This window comes from Notamacropus eugenii, chromosome 4, assembly GCF_028372415.1.
Source record: "Notamacropus eugenii isolate mMacEug1 chromosome 4, mMacEug1.pri_v2, whole genome shotgun sequence".
NCBI lineage: Eukaryota > Metazoa > Chordata > Mammalia > Diprotodontia > Macropodidae > Notamacropus > Notamacropus eugenii.
In genome coordinates, this window is record NC_092875.1 from 107,281,770 (window position 1) to 107,304,341 (window position 22,572).

The 22,572-nt window shown below is 39.6% G+C and overlaps 1 protein-coding gene across 1 annotated transcript in view; it reads right to left on the bottom strand.

The window, feature by feature from the left end:
• The window catches only part of TG (thyroglobulin), a 366,261-nt gene that overhangs the window by 319,848 nt on the left and 23,841 nt on the right, over positions 1-22,572 (bottom strand). Inside the window, exons 10-16 of the mRNA XM_072606558.1 lie at positions 21,901-22,485; positions 20,398-20,637; positions 17,505-17,642; positions 10,390-10,467; positions 9,417-9,529; positions 8,270-8,381; positions 6,627-6,827 (exon numbers count right to left, since the gene is read on the bottom strand). Coding sequence (XP_072462659.1) covers positions 6,627-6,827; positions 8,270-8,381; positions 9,417-9,529; positions 10,390-10,467; positions 17,505-17,642; positions 20,398-20,637; positions 21,901-22,485 — 1,467 coding nt within the window. The remainder of the gene's footprint in view (positions 1-6,626; positions 6,828-8,269; positions 8,382-9,416; positions 9,530-10,389; positions 10,468-17,504; positions 17,643-20,397; positions 20,638-21,900; positions 22,486-22,572) is intronic.

The window sequence follows — 22,572 nt, forward strand, 5'->3', positions numbered from 1 at the left end:
TTTGAGTGAGGGAGGGCTGTGCAGGTCACCAGCCTCACTTCTCCTCCAGAGCCATATGAATCCAGAGACCTGATATTCCTCAGGATGACTGGAGATGACCCAGGATGCACTGGGAGACCTTGGGCCCTTTAGGCCAAGGTCTTTGCAGGTACTTACTTAGGGTGAGGCAAGGCCTATTCATTGAATAGGCCTGTTTAAGAAGCAACCAGGGCATGGAGGTCAAGAAAAAGAAAGTGTGGGAAGGCATGTTGTGAATGCTAATATGTCATATAAATATCACTATCTTTTTTTCTGTCTTATTGCTTTTGCTTAGATAACCCCCTTCTCTGAGTGTGCTTGTGTGTGTGTGTGTGAGTGTGTGTGTGTGTGTGTGTGTGTGTGAGAGAGAGAGAGAGAGAGAGAGAGAGAGAGAGAGAGAGAGAGAGAGAGAGATTTTGTAAGTCTTTTTTTTCTAGCTTCCCCTTTTGGGACCAGAATAATGAATGTTTTGAATTAGCTGTCAAGAGATTTGACTCATCAATTTACAAATATTACATAAGATGTTGACACCTTTGCTGACAACACTCTTAATTTTATTCACACTCCCATATTGCCAAGCAAGTGCGTCCTTCAGCCTTTCCACTAGTCCCATCAAAGTCCCCATACTGTCCTGAAGTTATAAATCATTCCTGGGAGAGGGCTCAAAGAACCATGGAATTCCAGAACTGAAAGGAGCATCAGAGGGCATCTATTTGAAGACAGATATTACCAGATGACTTGCAAGATCTCTTTCAGTTTGGATACTCTGTACCCCTCACCAACATTCAATTCAACAATTCAATTCAACAACCATTGATTAAGTCACTTTCAAAGCACTATGATGGGCACCAATGAAACAAAAATAAAAATCAATCAGCCCCTGCCCTCAGGAAACTTGTGATCTACAAAAGGGCTTCACCAAGTATATATATGAAGAGATGGGAAATATATCAAATATAATAGAGAGAGAGAAAGCAGGTATTCAAATCATACTTTTAAAGAAGTCAGAATTCCATAAGATAGAGATGGATAGGGAAGTGAGAAACCCCTGACAAAATCCACTGAAAGACTTTTAGCTTCTTTTGACTAGCTCTATTTGCTATGGAAGCCTGGCCTCATACTAAGCTCAAATGTGCCTCTCTATTTCATCCACTCCCTGTTCCTAGATCTGCCTTCTGGAGTCAAAGAGAATCAGTCTAACTAACCTTAAAGCCCTCCACATAATTGAAGGCAGCGATAATGCCCCACCTCCTCCTCTACATTATTCTCTTGTCCAGGCTAAGCACCCTCAATTCCCCAAACTGGTTTTTATATAGCTTTAATACAATTATATGATCAATTTGATTCCTCATATGTTAAAAGGTCACAGTGAAGGAGGCTTGGGGAAAAGGTTAGAACATTGAGACTTAGAGGCCTGTCTAGTTTTGCCACTACCTTGCTAGGTGACTTTGGCAAGATTTTTGGGCCTCAGTTTTCCCATCTGTAAGCAGAGGGAGGATTACAAAGGTTCTTTCCAGCACTAATAGGCTATGAGTCTTACAAGGAAAATTCTGTGGAGACTATTCTGGTGAAAACCCTCATTGTATCCAATGTGCAAAACAAAGTGACATATGCGTACTTGGCAAATGTCCCCACTAATGCTGAACCACAGACCTGTGCTGATCCCTTACTGTGACACATTCCACAGCTTGTGAATGGCTTTTCCTGTTTCCTAGTTGCCTGATCAGGATGCATGAGAAACTAGGACAAGGACAGGAATGTCAGGTCAAATAAGATTATAGAACTAATACCCCAGGCTCAGGAACAATCATCCCTTACATAGGTACAGTAATTTGTATTTTACAAAGCTCTTCTGCCGCTATTACATTTCTGGGGCAGAATCCTAGCTTTCAAGAGCCAAAAGGAACCTGGGAAATCACCTGGTCCCCGATACTTTCATTTTAGAGATAAGGGAGCGGAGGTCCTGAGTTTAAATGATTCGCTTAGTCAGCGACTCAGCAAGCCTTGATAAAACACTTTCTGCGAGCTAGCTACTATTCCCTAGGCACAAACTAGGATGAAAATCCTAAACATGTAAATGGTAAAAATTGAAATAAAGAACCCAGGCTTCCCAACTTGTAATCCAAGGCTCTTTTTATAACTCTATACCTACAGTAGCTCTTATTAATCATATAGAAGAAGTCACAATAGCCACTTTCACCATCCAATGATAATTAATAATAATAAAATAAATGCCCATTAGTAATCATTAATGATAATTTGAATCTATAAAGTACCTAGCAATTTACAAAGTAATTTCCTTACAATGCCTTCACAAAGTAAAAAGAATAAAAATTATTATTCCAATTTTACAGATGAGGAAACTGAAGATATGTCCAATTATCACATCTCATTAGCTCTAGTGATAGAGCTAATACTAGTAGGAAAGTCTCCAGTCTCCTAGTTCAGCATTCTTTCCATCATAGCATCTTTTTAATAGAGTGTCTCCCTACCCCAGTATGGTGGAAAGCTGATAATGTGAGCTTATGCCTCTTGCTTTTCTATCATCTGTTCTACTGCACATATCAGGAATAGATATTCCTGACGGAATATCTATTTGATGGAAGACCTTAAAAAGTTCTTGGTTTTAGATCTGCAGCACAATCCCATTGTCAAACAGATTCAAAGCACCCACAGGACTGAAGGAGGGCAGATATTGTCCCATTTTCCCAATTAAGAGAGAGTAGGGTGTATGAAATATATATAGGTCCATAAGCTTGACTTTCATTCCTGGAAAAATCTAGGTCATATTCCTAAAGGGATAGTTAGTGAACATTTAGAAATGGAAGTGGTGATCACAAAAAGACACCTTGGTTTCATCAAGAACATATTATGGCAGACCAACCTCAGGAGTTTTTTTGACAGGGTTGCTACTAGACTGTTTAGATCAAGAGGATGCTCTAAGTATAGTTAGCCTTGATTTTAGCAAAGCAGTTCTCTCATGAAATTCTTGTAGAAAGGTTAAAGAAATGTGAGCTAGACAAATGGTACAGTTAGGTGGATTTAGAGATGGTTGAATAATGGACCCAAAGACCTATCATTAAGGCTCACGGTCATCTTGGAAGTTCTCTAGTAGAGCAGTTCTTGGTTCTGTGATTAGCCTTGAGCTAATTAGTGTTTTTATTCATAGCTTGGATAAAAGCATAAGTGATACACATTTCAAATTTACAGACAACCCTAAACTGTCAGTGGATGAGTCAGAAAGCAAAAAGATCTTGACAGGTTGTAACACTGAATTGAATCAAACGGAAAAAAAAAAAACTTGATAGAGATAAGTATAAAATATCACCTCTGAGTGAAAGAACTAACTTTAACTTCATAAACACAAGATAGGGAAGGCAAAAGATCAGTGTGTTTCAGCCAACGTACATCAACAAACATTTAACAAGCATCCACATGCCAGACACTATATAAAGGCCAAAACAAAACAAAAAACCAGCCCCTTCCCTCAAGGAGCATACAATTGAAGGGAGGAGATAACATGCAAAGAATTATGTACAAATAAGATATATACAAGATGAATTGGAGATAATCTCAGGAGGATCCTAGCATTAAAGGGGACCAGAAAGGTTTCATTCAGATCTTTGCTGAGATTTAGAAGCCAGGAGGGAAAGATGAAAAGGGAGAGAATCCCAAGCATGAAAGACAGCAAGTGAAAATGTGTTGTTTAAGGAACATCAAGGAGAGCAGTATCATTTGGATCAAGGTATATATGGCAGAGAGTAAGGTATAAAAAGACTGGGAAGATAGGTAGGAGACAGGTGATGAAGGACTTTAAAAGTCAGAGGTTTTTATTTTTGATCCTGGAGATCATAGGGAGACATTGGAGTTTACTAAGTAGGGAGGAAGGGGCAACATGATCTTACCTATACATTAAGAAATTGACTTGGGCTGCTGATTGGAGGATGGGTTGGGAGACAGGCAGATCCACCAATAGGTTATTCCAATAATCCAGGCATGAGGTAATGAGGGTGTGAACCAGGATGGTGACAATATCAGAGTAGAGAAGAGGACACATTCAAGAGATATTGCAAAGGTAGAATGAATAGATCTTGGCAACAAGTCAGTTATGGTCAAAAGGTGAGTCAACAGCACGATGCTGCTGTCAAAACCACTAATGCTGTTAGACTGAGCTTAGAAGGAAGGAAATGCGTTTATTAAATGCCTACCATGTGCCAGGCATTATACTAAACACTTTATAAATATTATCTCATTTGGTCCTTACAACAACCCTGATAGGTAGGTGCTATTATTATCCCCATTTTAGAGACAAGGATATTGAATCAGGTAGAGGCAAAGTGACTTTTCTAGAGTGTCTGAGGCTGGATTTGAACTGAGGTCTTCCTGACTCCAGACCCAGGGCTCTAATTACCCTAAGTACCACCTTGGTTTTAATAAGACAGGCATCGTGTGCAGGCCTAGGGAACTGATAATACTTCTGTATTCTTCTCTGATCCGATAATATCTGGAGTATATGGAACCCTCTTTTAGGAAAGGCATTATTGACAAGATGAAGGGCGACCAGAATATTAGAGGACCTTAAGATGAGGTCACATGAGGATTGTTTGGAAGAACACTTGTTTTCTTCATATATTTAAGGGGCTGACACATGCAAAAGGGGTCAGATTTGTTCTAATTAGCTACAGAATAGTTCTGGGATCAGGGGCTACCACTGTGTTTGCTGAAGCTACAAAAGGCAAATCTGGACTCTCTGTAGTAATGGGAATTGTCCACAAATTAAATGAACCACTTTTCGAGGGAGTGCATATCCCCTGACTGGTGGTCTTCCAGCAAAGACTGGGAAATCACTTTTCCTGTTTATAGTGGGAGGGATTCTTGTTCAGTTACTGGTTAGACTAGATGACCCTAGAAATCCTGGGAATCCAGGCAGATCTCCCAACTGCTATTTATATTGGCATCTTCATGCAACCTGGTCTTGAAAACAACTCAGTGACCCAGGGAAGTCCATTTTGTATTAGAATGAGGACAAATTCTCTCTCTCTCTCTCTCTCTCTCTCTCTCTCTCTCTCTCTCTCTCTCTCTCTCTCTCTCTCTCTCTCTCTCTCTCTCTCCTCTCTCTCCTCTCTCAGCAGTTTTTTACATCTTTCCCTCAAGTAACCTTCCTGCTCCAACACCCCACTGCTTTCCTGATATACTCCCAGTAGTAAAGCCCTGCACATCATAATACTCCCTATTGAATTTTGGAAAGCTTCCAAAGAATAACAAGATAGAATTTAAGAGCTAGAAAGGACCTTAGAATCCAGAATCCAAAACGTATTGTGTTGCAGCAGAACCTCTCTTTCTTCTTTGCAAATTTAGAAGATTTTGGAAGTGGAATGCTGTGTATACTCAGGTCATGTACAGTTAGTTTTGCTGAACTACTTCCTTTTTTTTTTTATTCTTGGTTATAAGAGACAACTCACTGAGTGGTGTTGTCAGGGAAAGATTATATTTAGAAATGAAGATGCTATCCTATAAAAGATAGCAGTAAAAATGATACAGCTGTATGGGATATTGTAGGGCCTACCTTAGCCCCCAGAAATTGTGTTCTGATCCATCTCATAGAATCTTGGTCTCCTGGATCCTAATTAGGTCATCTCTCCTCTCAACCTACATATCTGTCTCTGGGTAAGTCACTTAACCTCCATTTGCCTCATTTTCCTCAACTATAAAATGGAGATCATAATAACATTCTACTTCAAAAAGTTATTGTGAGGATCACACGAGATAATATTTGTAAAAGCAATTAGCACAATGCCTGGCAAATAATAGGCAATACACTATTTTCTTCCTGTGCTGGATAGGAGAGTTTCATCTCTTTGTATCCCCAAAGTAGGGTTTTAATTCTAGGCAGCAGAACCTTCCTGAGACTACAGTGAACTGGGGGGACTGCTCCAGACCCCATACTGAAGGCATTCTCCCACTGATACATTACCAGCAGCTTGGCAGTCACTCAGAGAAGGAGCCAGTTAGGCAATAGCTTGACCAGTTTACATTAAGAAAGACTAGAAGCGAATACATTCATACACGCCTCAGTACCTGACACATAGTAAGCATTTACTAAAAGTTTATTGATTGATTGGTGCACATACACATATGTACACATGCACACAGTACAATACATAGATTATACACACACATGCAAACACATGCATTTGTATAATACATATAATACACATGTGCATACATATATACACACATGTATATTGTGTATTATATATGTGAATACATATTGTGTGTATATGCATAAAATCATCCTCTAAATCTTCTACCAGCATTATAGTCTTTTATGCCCTTTCTCCCTACACAATCAGCTCAAGTCATGCTTCTCATGTAACATCTGCTTCCTTTCAACATCTGTCCTTGATGTTTGTTCCAAAGTGGTGTTTGGTACATAGAAAGTATTTAAAAAGAGTTATTGAATGAATGAATGAACCCATCATCGTGCTTTCAATTACAATGATACTGGAACCAATGGACATGCAGAGAGTGATTTGTCCCAGGCTTTGCTCTCTAGGCTCAGCCCCAGGACCCATACCCTACTCAGGTTGGTCCCAACCATGGCTTACTTTCACATGTGGGTCGGCCTCCAGTGACTCTTGTTCCTGGCACCTCCTCACCATTGTCAAGCACACACCAGCAGCTCTCCTGATCCTGGTCACACTGCACTGGGGAGAAATGTCCATCCTTTTCTACACAAGTGGGGATGTATCCATTGCCAGCTTCCCTCAAGGTAGCTTTTTCCATCAACATGGTACAAATACTAGGGCCTGAAAGCAAAGAGACAACCCAAGGTCACTTAGAAATATAGAGAGAGACAGGTAACTTTCATTTCTTCATTCGTTCATGCAGCAAATATTCAAAGTATAGAATATGAAGATTGCCTTCAAGGAATTTGCAATCCAACAGAGGAGACAAGACTCACAAATACACAAAAAGTTAAACAAGAATTGACAAAACATAGCAATGGCATAAAAGATAGCAGAAGACTTCCTCCAAAAACTTAGTGTGAACACTGTGACATGTGTCTAATTATTTATACAACAACAATCTTAACTTATTTCACAAGGGGGAAGGTAGTTACTGATTGGACAGGAGGAAGTCCAAGAAAACTTCCTGCCGGAGGCAGCATTTGAACTGGGCTCCAAAGATTGGAGAAAAATTCAACAGCTGAGACCAAGTACAGAGTACATTCCAGACACGCATCAGAGCCAGGAAAGGAGGCAGGGGTGCCCAGGTCTTGTCAGGGAAAGGATTGCCTAGTTTGACTGGAGCTGAGTTTGAGGGTAAGGACTGCTTCATTTCTGTGTTTGGACCCCTAACACTTTGCATAGTGCCAGTCACAAAGCTGGCATTTAGTAAATGTTTGTCAATTGATTAACTGATTGATTGCATGGAGGAGAATGATTGAGACTGTATAATTTTGTATTTGATTTCTGATGTGAAATTCCGCACCTGCTATAACTTTGCTTTTTTATCATTCTAATGTGTATGTGTACATGTGTATGTGTATTTGTATATGTATTATACATGTATGCAATCCATATGTGTGTAAAGTGTGTATATACTATATATGTATACATATACATATATGCTATATAGTGTACAAGTCACAGCTTATACGCTACCATTGCTAGAAAATTCTACCATGACAGAGGGACAGATATTTTGGGATACCTCCGGTATGTTTGATTCCCATGTGCTTGTTGACTGTTCTCTATGACAAGAGAGTATTGCTTTTTTTAATTGAATTTCTGTCTGTCTTTTAAAGCCAAACTCAAGTGCAGCTTCCTTCATGCAGCCTTCCAGGATCCACTCCAGACTCCACCCAGGAACTCCTTTTCCATCTCAGGTCTCACAAGCACTTTGTTTTACACCTCTAACGTAGTTATCACACTTTTGATTTTAAAATTATCTGGATTAGTTTCTAATCTCCTCCATGAAACTATGAATGCTAGGGACTGACAGTGTTTAAACTTTACATTTAACCTCAACACGGGGTACAGTTTTTAATAAATATTTGTTTTACTCAACATTCAAAGCCTCTGGTATAGGACATGAGAAACTTTCCTAGGGCACAAAAATTCTTGGATTCTATGGGTTTCCTTCTATTTTTGCTAACAGAGGAGGGCAATGTAAAGGAGTCAGTTCGATTCAGCACCTGGATGGCCTTGGCCTACCCCCAGGAGGCTCAGTTGCCATGGTTACTTACACTGAATGCTGCTATTAGAAGGTAGTTGACCAAGCTGTATGCCCTCCCCAGATGCTGGGTTCACACACCAGGTATTGTTGGCTGATTCCTGTAGCTGGTTGTATTCTCCTGTCTAAAATAAAAACATGACAGCTTCACTGCTTCTAAGTTGGTGACTCGGGTACCAAGAGGTCAAATCCAAAAGGAGAGTTGGGGTTCTCAAAACTGAAAATCATTTATTGGGGAAAAAAAGAAAGAAAAAAAGCCAGTATTCATGGGGGAACCTGAGATACCAGTGGGATTGGAGGTGCTACTTCATTGGACATGTGGGGAATTTGTCAAAAGCAACTCAAGCAGAAATACAGCTTTCTAAATACTTTCTCTGGCCTCTGGTGACATTAAAACAAATAACCGCAATAAAAATAGGATAGAATGTGCTGGATTTTTTCTTCTAATTTAAGAAATGTGGAATCTTTCACCCTCCTTTGCCAAGCAGAACCATAAACTCTCTAAGTTGGAAAAAACTTTACAGAGTCTTGTCCAATCTCCCCTATTACACCAGAGGAAGAAACTGAGGCCTAGAAAAGGGAAGTGGTTTTCTCAAGTTCACACAACTCTACAGGAGCTGGGCCTGGACTGCAATTCTCTTGACTTGCCTCCTATAGGCTCTCTCAGATGGGCCATCCCTTCACATTGACATAGCATGTTATAGAGAGGTCATGTGGAAGAGAGGGACAAGTCAACAGACCTGAGTCTACATTCAGGCTATGATGCTAGCAGGTTGTAGGGAAAGTCTCTTTACCTCTAAGTTTCATTTTCCTCAATGTTTTATGAGTATAACATTTGCAGTACCCCATAGGGTTATTATGAGTTCAGTGTTTTGTAAACCTGAAAGCACCATAGTGATTGGTTACTTAATACACAGTTCATACTTTACAACAATCATGTGAGATGAATGTGTATTTTGTTTTCCTCATTTTACAGGTGAGGAAATGGTAGAGTGAAAGGTAGACCTTGGACTTGACCCTACCTCTGCTGGCTCTTGGTGCAGCACTTTTCCCTCAGTATCACACTATCCAGTTTCCCCAAAGAACTTAGAAAATCTCTAGAGTTATTGGAAAAATTCCCAACTGCATTAGCTTTCCTTTCCTCCAATCGCATGGCTTACCTCCAAGCAGGATGGGGTGAATAGGTCTCCGAGGGAAGAACTGCCTTCAGTGCCCCCTTGTTCCCAACTGGAAAGCAAGCCATTGTTCCGAGACTTCTCACATGCTGAGGGACCTGTTGGAGATTGAAGGGCATTCTGAATTAAAAAGAATTGATGCCTTCTTTGCCAAGTTCTACATAAAATAAAATTGTTTTTTTCCTGATCTTGCTTCTCTGAGATGCTGGAGTGCCACCCTACAGATAACTGGAATGAAGCTGCATTGCTAAGGTCCCCTGGATGGCCAACATGATCCAGAGTGTTCCCTCTTCCATAAGAGCTTCTTTTAATAAAATTCAGTCAATAAACATTTATAAAGAATTTCTCAATGTCATTGAGTTTCAGAAGTGGAAGGGACCCCAGCAGCCGTCTAATTCAACCTATGCCCCAAAGGAATCCTTTAGTATAATATGCCCCACATGGGGTGAGCCCACCTCTGCCAGAAGATCTCCAATGAGGGAGACAGGCCTTCCCACTTACAAGAGCTCTGATTGTTAGGCAGTTCCCTCCCCTCACCCATATGTAATTCAAATCTGCCTCTTTGTCACTTTTGTCCATTAGTACTGATTCTTCTGCTATCTGTGGCCAGACAGAACAAACCAAATCTCCTTTACCCTTGACTACTTTAAATACTTGAACACAACTATTGTGGAAAATTGAGGCCAAGAGGGATGAAACGGGTTTGACCAAGATCACATAAGGAGTAAAGGAATATAAATAATACTAATATAACAATTAATTAATTAATATAATAATATTAATTAGAATCCAGGTCCTCTGAATACAAATCCAGAGTTGACTCCATTGTGCTATGGTACTGTATGTAGTAGACACCCTACTGGATATTTGTGGAAATGAAGTGAAATAAACTGAATTGAACTGACTGATAAGGCTCTTAAGTCATAGAGGATAGTAGGTCCCAGAGACTGTCACTTACACTGTGGCAATCTTGTGGAGCGAGCAGTCAAGGAGTCTGCAACATATTGTCCCTTCTCATCCACACACCAGCAGTGCCCTAGAGAAAAATCAGCAAAAGCCAGGATTTAAGAATTTCTTGGTATTTGTTGCTATTCAGGCATTTTGAATCATATCTGATTCTTCATGACCCCATTTGGGATTTTCTTGGCAAAGATACTGGAGTGGTCTGTCATTTCCTTCTCCACCTCATTTTACAGAGGAGGAAACTGAGGCAAATAGGGTTAAATGACATGTCCAGGATGACACAGCTAATAAGTGTCTGAACCCACATTTGAACTCAGGAAGATGAGTCTTCTTGATTACAGGCCCACTGTTTTATCCACTGTTGGGATTTGTACCACTTAATAAATAAATTAACAAATTGTCTTCCTTTTCTTATGGACATACAAGTCAGATAAAATCCCTTTTGAATTTCCTTTCCCCTAGCATTTCAGAACTGTATAGTTCTAGTAGTTAGAAGGGACTTTAAAATGGTGTCTAGTCTAATCCCCTACCTTTATATCTCTGCTTTATAGATTTACAAGAAAGGGAGCATTGGCCTGGGAGTCAGGAGGCCTTGAATTCAAATCCCAGCTCCACCAATTGCTAGCTGTGTAACCTTAGATAAATCACTTATCCTGCATCTGGAAAATGGGAATAATAGTACTGATGCCAGCTGCCTAACAATCATGTTTTACTTTACAAGGCACTTCGGGTCTCTCATCTCACTGATTTCCACAGCAACCCTGTGAGGTAGGCAGGGACAAATATTGTGACTCGCACTCTACAGGCAATGAAACTAAGGCTCCAAAAAGTTAAAATGAGTTACAAAGCTCAAAGTTTCATGACTGTTAAGTAGAGGAATCAGACCCTAGATTCTGGTCTTCTTGTTTCATATCCAGTTCTCTGTCCATTACACCAGGGTTCTAGTGAGGCTCAAATGAGATGATGCGTGTAAAGAACCAACCAAGCAATGAACATTCTTTATTAAGCACCTATTGTGTGCTAGTTCAGTACTGGGTTCTGGGGATACAAAGACAAGAGTGAAACAGTACCTGCCCTCAAGGAGTTTACATTCTCATAGGGGAAACAGCATTCACAAATAGATATATGCAAAACTCATCTTTGCTTGGTAGCAAGGGAAAGCTTTATGGAGAAGAGAAGAATTGATCTGGGCTTTTTAAAGATGAGTAGATATAACATAGTATCAGACACTTACTAGCTATGTGAGCTTGGGCAAGTCATTTAACCCTGTTTGCCTCAGTTTTCTCATTTGTAAAATGAGCTGGAGAAGGAAACGGCAAATTGCTCCAGTATCTTTGCCAAGAAGATGCCAGATGGGGTCATGGAGTCAGCCCTGACTGAAAGCTACTGAATAGCAGCAACAGATACTGCATTGATGGAGAGAAAATAATGACTAAAAGGACCTCAGAGATCATCTAGACCAATCCCTTCATTTTACAGAGAAGGAAACTGAGGCCTGTAGGTTAAGTGACTTGACAAGATCATAGTGGTAGTAAGTGGTAGAGACAGGATTCAAACACAAATCCAAAAACTCCAAATTCATCATTCTTTCTCTTGCATCACACTGAGATATTGCTGGTTTGTAAGGATTGTGTAACTGGAACCAGACTACAGAGGACTACACCCAGGAGGTTAAGGAGTTAGAGATAGGGATGGAAAGGAAAGGTAATGGAGAATGACAAGAAACCTGGGCATAATCTGACCCATATCCTAGATTTTGGGAGATTGGATTTCAAATGGGCTAGAGAAAAGATAGATATGGACTCTCTGTGGACCAAAAATGTCAAGAAAAGTCAGCCCAGCAGGAATGGGAGATAATCAGGGATGAAAGTCTGAAGACAGGGAAACAATTCCAATGAAGGTTAAAACATGTGTTCATCTACACAATGGCTTTAGAATAGAGCTAACAATGAATTAACATTTGTCCTAGGAGACCACTGTGGGTACCTAAAGGACTTCTCAACCAATTTAGACCTTAAAAAGTGATGTACAGAAGATAGAAGCAACATAAACCAGATACTAGATGGCATGACACATAGTAGTAAGCTATTTTTATAGCATGGTAAAAATCATTTCAAGAATGCTATATTTAAAATGAGTTGAGTCTGGCAAGGAAAGCCAAGGCCAACAGAAAGATTGGTTTTTTAAAGCTAAAATGGAAGGAAAACAAGGATGAAAGAAGGGATAGGACATTTGCTTGGGATGGATGGGACAATGATAACTGCCAATGGAAAGAAAGTAGAGCAACTCAGTTGTTAGTTTGTTTCTATTTTCTTCTACAAAGAGGAATAACTTTTACATTGGAAGTCTCAGAACAAAAAAAAAAATCAAGGAATTTATTACTCAAGATAATAAAAGCAATAATAAGGGAGAACCTAATTGTCCTAAATGAATGTCAGATGACTGACATCATTGGATTCTGAATGACCTGATAGATTTATTCTGAGTCACTGTCAGTGATATTTGAAAACATCAGGGAAATAAGAGAGGGACCACAAAATTGGAAAAGTAAAAATATTGTCTCAGTTAAAAAGAGAGAGAGACAGAGAAAAGGGAATGAAAGGGGAAAAGGAAGGGAAGGGAAGAAAAAAGAGGAGAAAAGAAAAGAAAAGTAAAGAGGAAAAAAGAGGAAAGGAGAGGAGAGGAGAAGAGAGCAAAGTCTAAAGAATATTGAGCTTGATTTCCATGCCCGGAAGTTTCTGATCTTCAAGCAGAGGTTATGTATTATACATACATGAAATTTGTTTCTGAGCCAGATTAGACGACCACTAAGATTGTTTCTAATTCTCAAATTCTTTGATATTGTGATTCTGAGTTGCATTTTATTATGTAAACAATGGGAAACTGTTAGGCATTTTGGGGCAGAGGCAAGGATATTATAAATGAACAATCATTCGTTAAGCATTTGGTTCCTGGGAGATACAATCTGTTAAGAGCTGGGGAAGGGTGACAATCAGAACCCATGTTGCTGCCTTCTTTCAGAATCCAGAGTTCTTTGTAATTCTCTTATAATGCTAGTTTGATGCCTACTAGGGGCTTTCTGGGTGTTCAACTATACAATGGTTTTAAAATAGAGCTAACAATGAATTAGAAATAGCCTCATAAGTTTGAAGTTTTGAATGGATACCCCATTCAGTTAGTCCTGATATCAATACATATAAAGGACAAAAATGAATAGCGGGAAAACCAACCATGCTTTCTTGAGCTAACATCTTTCCCATAGAGAAGAAAATGTCACCAAGTCCAACCTCTCACAGCCAGCAACATGGCAGCACTCTGCCTCTCTAGAGTGCTGACAGGCAAAAACATGAGAAGGGAAAACCACAAGGAATTGTCTCTTCTCTCCAGAGGTGAGCTCAATTCTGAAGGAGCCTCAGACTGCATCTTGGGGAACTCTACTCAGCCTTAGCAAAACCCTTTCCTGTAGCAGACAGAAACGATCCCATCCTTCCCCAAGATGTCCAGGACTGATCCTAGCTCTTGAGGATAACTGGAGACCAAACCAGGTGGAAACTTGACCTTGTTTTCCCACTCTCCCATGAGCCAGGTTTGTTTGACTTTCTTTGCCTTTTATTACAAAAGCCAGCTACCGATAGGGAGGCAGTGTACCATGGGAGATGTATAATGGGAAGAAAAAGAAAACTTGTCTTAGAGTTAGAAGATCTAGGTTCAAGTCCCAGCCCTGCCTCTAATTATTGTGATGACCTTGGGCAAGTAATCTAATTCCTCCAGGTCTCAGTTTCCTCATCAGAAAATGAGGGTTCAAGTAAGTGACCCCTAAAATCCTTTTTTAGCTCAAAATCTATGGTTTTATGTTCTATGATTTGATAGAAATGGGATGGTATTCAGTTCATGCCATCATCTCAAAGTATGCCAGGGGACATTGGACCTGGGGAAGGAATGGAGGAAAGAGAGGCTGCAGTAGAGCTATAAAATGGGTACTTTTGATCATGAATCTAGTTATAGGAGGCTTTATGACATCAGGGAGACGATGTCATGACTTGCAGTTGACTTTGATTTGAGGGCTGTGCAAGGTCACCAGCCTCACTTTCTCCTCCAGAGCCATCTGGGTCCAGTGACCAGATATTCTTCAGGACAACTGGAGATGGCCCAGGATATAATGGGAGACCCTGGACCTTTGAGGCAAAGGTCTTTTCAAATTCTCACTTTGAGTGAAGTAATGCCCATTCAGTGAATAGGCCTCTTTAAGAAGTCAAGAGATGGCCCCTTTTATTGAAAAAAAAAAACTCAAACTGGGAGAGGAAGACCCTTAGGGTTGTGGGCAAAGAGAGGAACAGTTACAATTTACATTCACTCTGAGCCAAGAGGGCCCAAAAAAATAGCCATTAAGTAGTATCTGGGCAGGGATTTAGTGTTGTCCAATCTATGAGCTCCAGAGTGAAATGGGTTTAAGGTTTGGTCTTTGAGAAAGAAATCCAGCCAGTAAGCTCCAAGTTAACTAAGCAGCTTTCAGCCATCAAAATTCACCTTCCTTTGGTAATTAGATCTCAGTCTGTATCTGTACTTTAACTCATACTCAAACCATCCCTTCCCTGTGTCTGAGAATCATTTCCCACCCTGGTTATTTCAGAGTATTCTAGATTCTCAGATTTGGAAAGGACCATAGAAGCTATCTAGTCCAATTCATACCTAAGCAGGGAGCCCTTCTAGTAAAATTGCTGATGGATATACTCAGTCACTGTTGGATATAGATGTGGGTATAGGGAAATCAGGCTGTATATTTCCTAGCCCTTTCAATTTGCTCAACCAAATAAAATGAAGTTTAAATAAATAGAAAGGTGGCAGTTCTTTTTGTAATATCAAAGAACGGGAATCAAAATAGATGTCCTTTGCTTGAGGAGTGGTTAAATAAATTTTAGTCCATGAATGTAATGCAATATGGCCATGTAGTAAGAAATGATGACTGTGATAAACTCAGGGAAGCATAGGAAGAGATGTGAACTGATGAAGAGTGAACCGTTCAGAAATCAAGAAAACAATATATACAAACACCAAAATAATGTAAAGGAAACGAACAAAGCAAATGAAATAGAAAGTTTGTATTTATAGAAATCATGTTTGGCCCTGCAGAGGAGCTAAGAAATCACATCTCTTTTCTAGAAAAATGTGGAAAATCACATCTTCTACTCCTCGCAGAAGTGGGAGATTGTGGGTATGAAACATTTCATCTACTGCCAGACTTGGCTGATGTATTGGGTATTTACTAAGACGTATTTTTTTCTTTATTAAAGGGATGGATGGCTCACTGGGTAGAAGAGAGCAAGGGAATATATTTTACTATGAAAGTGACATAAAAACAAATGCTATTAAAATTTTAAAATAAAAACATGAAGATTAAGTTGACTCTTGAAAGCAGTGACATATCACAAAAATCTGGTTGGTTGTGAAGGGGGTGGAGGTAGGGGGTGTACCTGTAAACGTTTAACAGCTGGCTCTCTGAAAAAACATATTCACACTTTTAAGTTTAATCTGTGTTATTAGCATTTTCTCCATCCATCACTTTCTTAAGTCTAGACAAAACAACAAATTAAGCCTTGTTTTGTAGCATTTGCCAATTTCTAAAGTCTAAATGAAAATTGAAACTGAAAATTTCACAATCACCTCTGAGCCAGTTCTACCTGGTACCAGCATATCCTTGGGTGGAGGTGAGGGTATCAGTTGTGCAGAATTTGGAACCATACTATCTTCTTCTTGATGATACATACTAAATGGCAGGAGAGGGAGGGAGATAAAAGCAGGAGAAGATACCTGTATGTCCTTGGCAAGTTTGCATAGTGTGTTTCCATTTACCAAAGTCTAATAGTGAATTTAACACTTCCCTAAAAAATATTGAATTATCGCTAAATAAATGCCTACATACCACAGAAAGAAGAATATGGGGGCATTAAAATACATGCACTTGGCCCCTCTCCAAACACAAAGAAGTGGGAGGTGATTAATGCGTGGGAGAACTATGGATGTGGAACCTCTCATATCCAATCAAACATGACTGTTTTGTTGGGTTGTTTTGCTGAATGGCTTTTTTTTCTTTCTTTTAAGGGATGGCTCACTAAGTAGGGGAGAAAGAAAAAACCTCTTTGAAAATAAAAAAAAATGTGTCGACAAATGTCAACATATAACTCATTTTATTAATTACTGACATAAAGATATCAATACTGATAAATAAAATCATTATTTTAATTTTTTAAATGTTAAAAATAAAATAAAAGAAAATTGTGTGTATTTAAATTTTTCAAAAAGCATTAAAATATTCTCCTTGTGTTTTCTGTGTGTTACCTCAACACTGGCTGCCTGTCTTGCTCTAATCTGAACTTGGGACTGGGGGAAGATAGAAACCACGTCCCTTTGCTCTTGCTGTGTCCTCCCAGACGTGGGTCTGGCATAGGAAAGGTGCGTTTGTATGTTGTAGTTTCTTATTGTCTATATCTATGTACATATATAAAAATAGCTGGACTTCATATAGCAGTGAAAGATTTTCAAAATACTTTATAAACATCTCATTTGAGCCTCAAAATAATCTTGAAAATGGGTGCTTTATTATCCCCATTTTACAAAGGACAAAATTGAAGTAAAGTGACTTGTCTAAGACCACATAGATAATAAGTGTCTGAGGCTGGATCTGAACACAGGATCAGTACTCTGTCTACTACATACACCACCTGGATAGAACCCTAGAGTGTTAAAGCTGTATGAGACCTTGGAATTCTATTTTACAGTAGAGAAAATGGAAGTCTGAAGAAGGGAATTGTTATACCAAATGCCACCCAGAATTACTCTAAGCTTGTTGGTTTGGGCTTTTTTGGCTTTTTTAGTACCAACTGGTAGAACCATTTCTCCCCCAGATTTCCCGAGCAGCCCCCTGGTTGACTTCCCAGCTAGAAGCAGCACAGAACTCCCAGTGCATGAGGACTGAGGCCAAAAACTTCTATCCTCCATAACTTCAAGATGGTTCCAAACATGTAAATAACAAGAGATTTTTTATTGCCCCTCTGACCCAGGGTCCCAATGTGGTAATAACAAAAACATTATCCTAAACAGCAGATGCCTTACCGGTACTTTCAGAGCACTGGAGAGGCTCCCAGTTACCCAAACCATTGCACTGTGGGACATATGGATGATATCCCAAGAGCACAGCTTCTTTCCCAGGGTTTTCTAGAGCAGAGTAGCTTCTCTGATAGAAGGATAAAGCTGGAAATTTGGAAAAGAAAAAAAGTTATAAAAGAGAAAGCAATGTGAGAGTTCATAGCTATCATTAATTAAGAATTATTTTACCCTGGTCAAATTCATTGAGGGAGGGGAAGGTAACAACATAGCAGAGGACCATGGGTGTAGCTCCTTAAGAGGGGGCAGCTAATCCTAATCCCACACATATCCTCATGGAATTTATGGAGAAGACAGGCACTAGGAAAGGGTTGTCATGCAGCAACACAATCTTATAGTTGACTACAAAGTTGGTTCAGAAGTCATAAGTGATTACAACGAGAAAGCATAATCCCCTGAATGTTGGGATCCTGGTACAAAAGCCCTGGTGACCCTGGATTTGTTATAGACCTGTGAAGTATCTACCCCAGAAGATCTTTAGAAAAGTTGACCCTGCTGGGTTATTTTAATGATTGGGCTTGACTCCAAAGAAGAGAGGATGAAAATTTACCTTTCTCCCTTCCTTGTAGAGGTGGGTATCTATAGATATAGAATGTTTCATATTCTATTAAACTTGATTAGAATGTAGGTTAGTTTTTCTGAACTGCTTCCCCACATACACACAAACTCACTTCCTTCTCTTTTTTCATTCTTTGTTTTAAAGGATGATTCTGAAAAGGGAAGGTATAGTGAAATATCTGGAAATGAAGGGGGCATAAAACCAAAAGGCATCCATAAAATATTTTAAAAGAAATATTTCTTCTATCACTTGAGAGGCCACATGCTTTAGTGGAAAGAACACTGGACTGAGAAACAAGAGCCCTGCGTTCTACATGTGACTCTGACTCTGTGTCACCTTGATCAAGTGGTTTTCCTTTCTGTGCTTCAGCCTCCTTAAATAAATCAGGGCATTGAACTGAGTGGCACCAAAGATCTCTCCCCACTCTAGCATTCTAAGACCACATGAACATGCAAATGATCTATCTCCCTAATATAAAAGAGAGCAAGCCCCTCGGCCCCCTTGGCCAAGTGCACTGCTTCAAGTTGGGGATAGATGATGTATCTTTAGTCTTCTCTTTACAGTTTTAAATAATAAAAAAAATTATAGATTTTAAGGTATAGTCATATATTTTTCCAGGAGACTTTCCCATATATAACTGAATTCAATTCTTGCAGAAGCTCTTCAGGATAGGTTGTGAAAACATGGGAGATTCTCATCTTTCCTGTCCCAGCATTCCTTCTCAGTCTCCTCTGAAGGATGATCATCTGTATCATGCCTTCTAACTATGATATACTTCAAGGCTCTGTCCCAGGTCCCCATCAGTCTCCTAATAATTTCATTAGCTACCATGGATTCAAATATCATCTATATGCAAATGACTCCCAAATCGACATATCCAGAGATACACATCTCTCCAGCACTCCAGTCTCACATTGCCAGTTGCCTATTGGATATTCCAAACTATATCCTGTAGACACCCCAAATACGTGACCAAAACCAAACACATTATTCCCTGTCCCTTTTCTGAACTTCCCTGTCTCTGTCAAAGGGAGCACCATTCTTCCAGTTACTCAGGTTTGCCATCTTGATGTTATCCTCAACTTATCACTCTTCTTCAAAGCCCATATCCATTGAATTGTGAGCTCCTGACTTTCTTTTTTATTAATTGTATCCCCAGCACTTAGCACAGTGCATGGTACACAGCAATTACTTAATAAATGTTTGTTGGGTTGGATTTCCAATTGGTTGCCAGTTCTTTTTGATTCAACCTCCATATTTCCCTTTATAGCCATCTCTTTTCTGCCTCTCACTACTCATGTCCTCATTATTTTTAACATGGACCAGGACGTCACTGGCCTCCAATATATCAGTTGTATGTCATTTGGGAAAGTCACTTTGCCTCAGTTTCCAGCTACAAAATGGGGATAGTAAGAGCACCTCCCTCCAAGAGTTGTTGTGAGGATCAAATGAGATGATAATTGTAAAGTACTTACTTAGCCCAGTGCCTGGCACATAGTAAATATTAACTATGAGTATTATTATTCCTGGTCTCACTATATACTACTCCCTTCCTATTCTCTGTGATTCTCCTAAAATATTTTTTATTCTGTTCCTCACTAACAACCCTTCACCTCCCTTCTCCATACTTTTACAATGGTTGACCCCATGTCTGAAATGCACTTCCTCCTCACCTTTGCCTCAGGGAACCCCTTATGTTTCAAGATTGAGCGCTAGCCCCACCTTCTGCACGAAACCTTCCCTGATCCCCCACTTCCAGGGCCCTCCCTTCCAAATTTATTTTGTGGGGGTTGTTTTGGTCTTTATCTTGCATACATTTCTACAGGGTATATGTTGTCTTCCTCAATAGAATGCAAGTTCCTTGAGATCAAGGGCTTTGATTCCCCAGTGCCTGACACACAGTAGGCACTTAATAAATGCTTGCTTATTGATCATTATGGTACTTTGCTACTTGTGAAACATTTTCCTGACAACAATGCTGTGAGGTAAAGACTTTATCTCTTGTTATTTCCATTTTACAGATTGGTAAACTGAAGGTGAGAGAGTTTAAATTATCTACCCATGTCTATATAGCTAGTAAATGTTGGACGTGAGACTCAAACCTAGATTCCCCTTCCTCTAAATTCCACTATGTGAAAAGAAGTAGCCAGGATTAGGCAAGTCCTCCCAGGAGGAAGGGATTACAAATCTACTCGAGCCCTGAGGAAGGCAGATTAGAGAAGCCCAAGTCCTGCCACAGGACTGAGGATATGGTATGGAACATAAGAAGATCACAAGACATACTAGACTGTGCTGCTATTTGAAGGGCATAATCAGTCCTACGGAACAGCTTGTTTGACAATGTCTCGCCAGATGGGAAGGAGACAGGACGGGAGAGATCTTCGTCACTCAGCAGGATTCCCTTGGCCATCAGAAAACTCTCCCCCAAGGCAAACTGGGAGCTGTTGGAAGCCCTAATGATTTCTTCTGCTTCCTCAATGAACTGAACAACTTGGAGTCTCACCTCCTCACATGCACCAGGACCTGGGAAAATCCCACCAGAAAAAGCAGATTTAGTCTATATTAAATACCTGTTAACTCTTCCCAAGAATTTAAAAGGTTATAATATGATATTAGGTTGTTGATATTAAGATTATTAGTGCAGACAAATTATAGTATAGTGTAAGGAGAGCAGGTCTTGAAGTCAGAAGGACCTGGGTTCAAATCCCACCTCTGATAAATCTTAGTTTTCTGAGCCTGGACAAGTTAATTCACCTCTGAGTGCCCCAGACAACTCTAGGAGGCTATAAGTCATTGAGCAGTTGCTGATCTCCATTAATAGAAGAGGATTCCTACCAGGAATTCCCAACATCAATGAAATTACAGAGCTGGCATATATACATATAAAATATAATATATATATATATACACATATATAAAGTTATATATCTCACAGATATGTTTACATACACATGTGTATGTATTTAATAATACAAGGACTTTCTATAGTAATATATCAGTATAAAACAATAATAATATATTTATAAAATAACAATAAGGATTGTAACTTGTCCCTAGACTGTGAATTCCATTGAAAAGATGAGAACCTTCACATAACAATAACTCACATTTATATAGAGCTTACTGTCTACAAAGCTCTACTCTAAGTATCTCATGTGATCTCAGTAGTTATTCTACAACACTATGTTGCCTTTGTCTCATCCAGTTCTCAGTTACACATTTTAGGAGAAACATTAAACAAGGAATTTGAGGCAGTATGGTATAATAGAGACAAAAAAATCAGAAGATGGGCATTTTAATCCTATATCCAACACTTACAAGTTGACTAGTAACTGGATGAGACCCTGAATATGCCTGAGCCTCACTTTCTTCATCTGTGAAAAAGAGGTAATATTTATAGTATTTACCCCAGAGAACTGAGATCATATATATAAAAACGTTGCCAAGTCTAGAACTCTCAAGTATTTGACTTTTATTTAAAAAGGAAGAATGAAATGCAGTAGGATACTTATTATCATGTTAAATGCATATCCATTGAAATGAGAGGATACAAGAACTCTTCTTCACTTAGTCAGATTCTCTGCCATAAGAAAACTGTCCCCTTAAGGTAAATTATCTCATTGATATACATTATCTCATTTTATTCTTAGGACAACTCTCTGAAGGAAATACTGAAGCATTTTTAGCCCCATTTTACAGGTGGAGAAACTGAGACTCTGAAATGTTAACTACGCTTGCCCCATTAACTATTTTTAATGTCTATTACTTATAGTGCTGGTTACCTACATGTTGGGATTTTGTTGGGTTCAACTCGTGTTCCTTTCAGTTCTTGCCCATTCTCATCAACACACCAACAACTTCTAAGATCAAAATGGTCCAATGGGGAGCTGAAGTCAGTATAGCGGCCAGGATAATAACTGAGCTGTCCAGTCAGGAGTTGCCAGAATATGAATGGGTCAAAAAGAATGCCATCTCCAGACACTGTCATATTGCCTTCCAGTATCTCAATTGGCACAGCTTGGAAAGAAGAGTAGCCAGTGAGCAGTGGGAAGATATTCTGTTGGCCAGCTTCATACAGTTTTTCAACGTAGTTGCTGAAGGTCTCGGACGTTTCTCTGTAGTTCACTATCCTTTGGATCAGCTCAACTGGGGGCAGCTCTTGGCCGCCATTGTTCAGGGTGATCCACTGCTCATACCATTTGAAGGCTTGCTCAGGGGGGCCACTGCATTGCACCCTTTTCCACTGACCTTTGGAATTACACTGTGGGATATAGATATCAGAGAGCTGGGGCAACAGGCTGGGCTCATTCAGAAGGGCCTGGATTGTCTGTAAAAACATTTTCTCAGCAGCCAACTGGCAAGAAGTTGGACCTAGGCAAAAGAAAGAGCAACCAAGTTAGCTCAAGAGCCTCTAAGCATGAAGGACCAATGAGAAGTCACTGAATCAGTAGGAAAGAA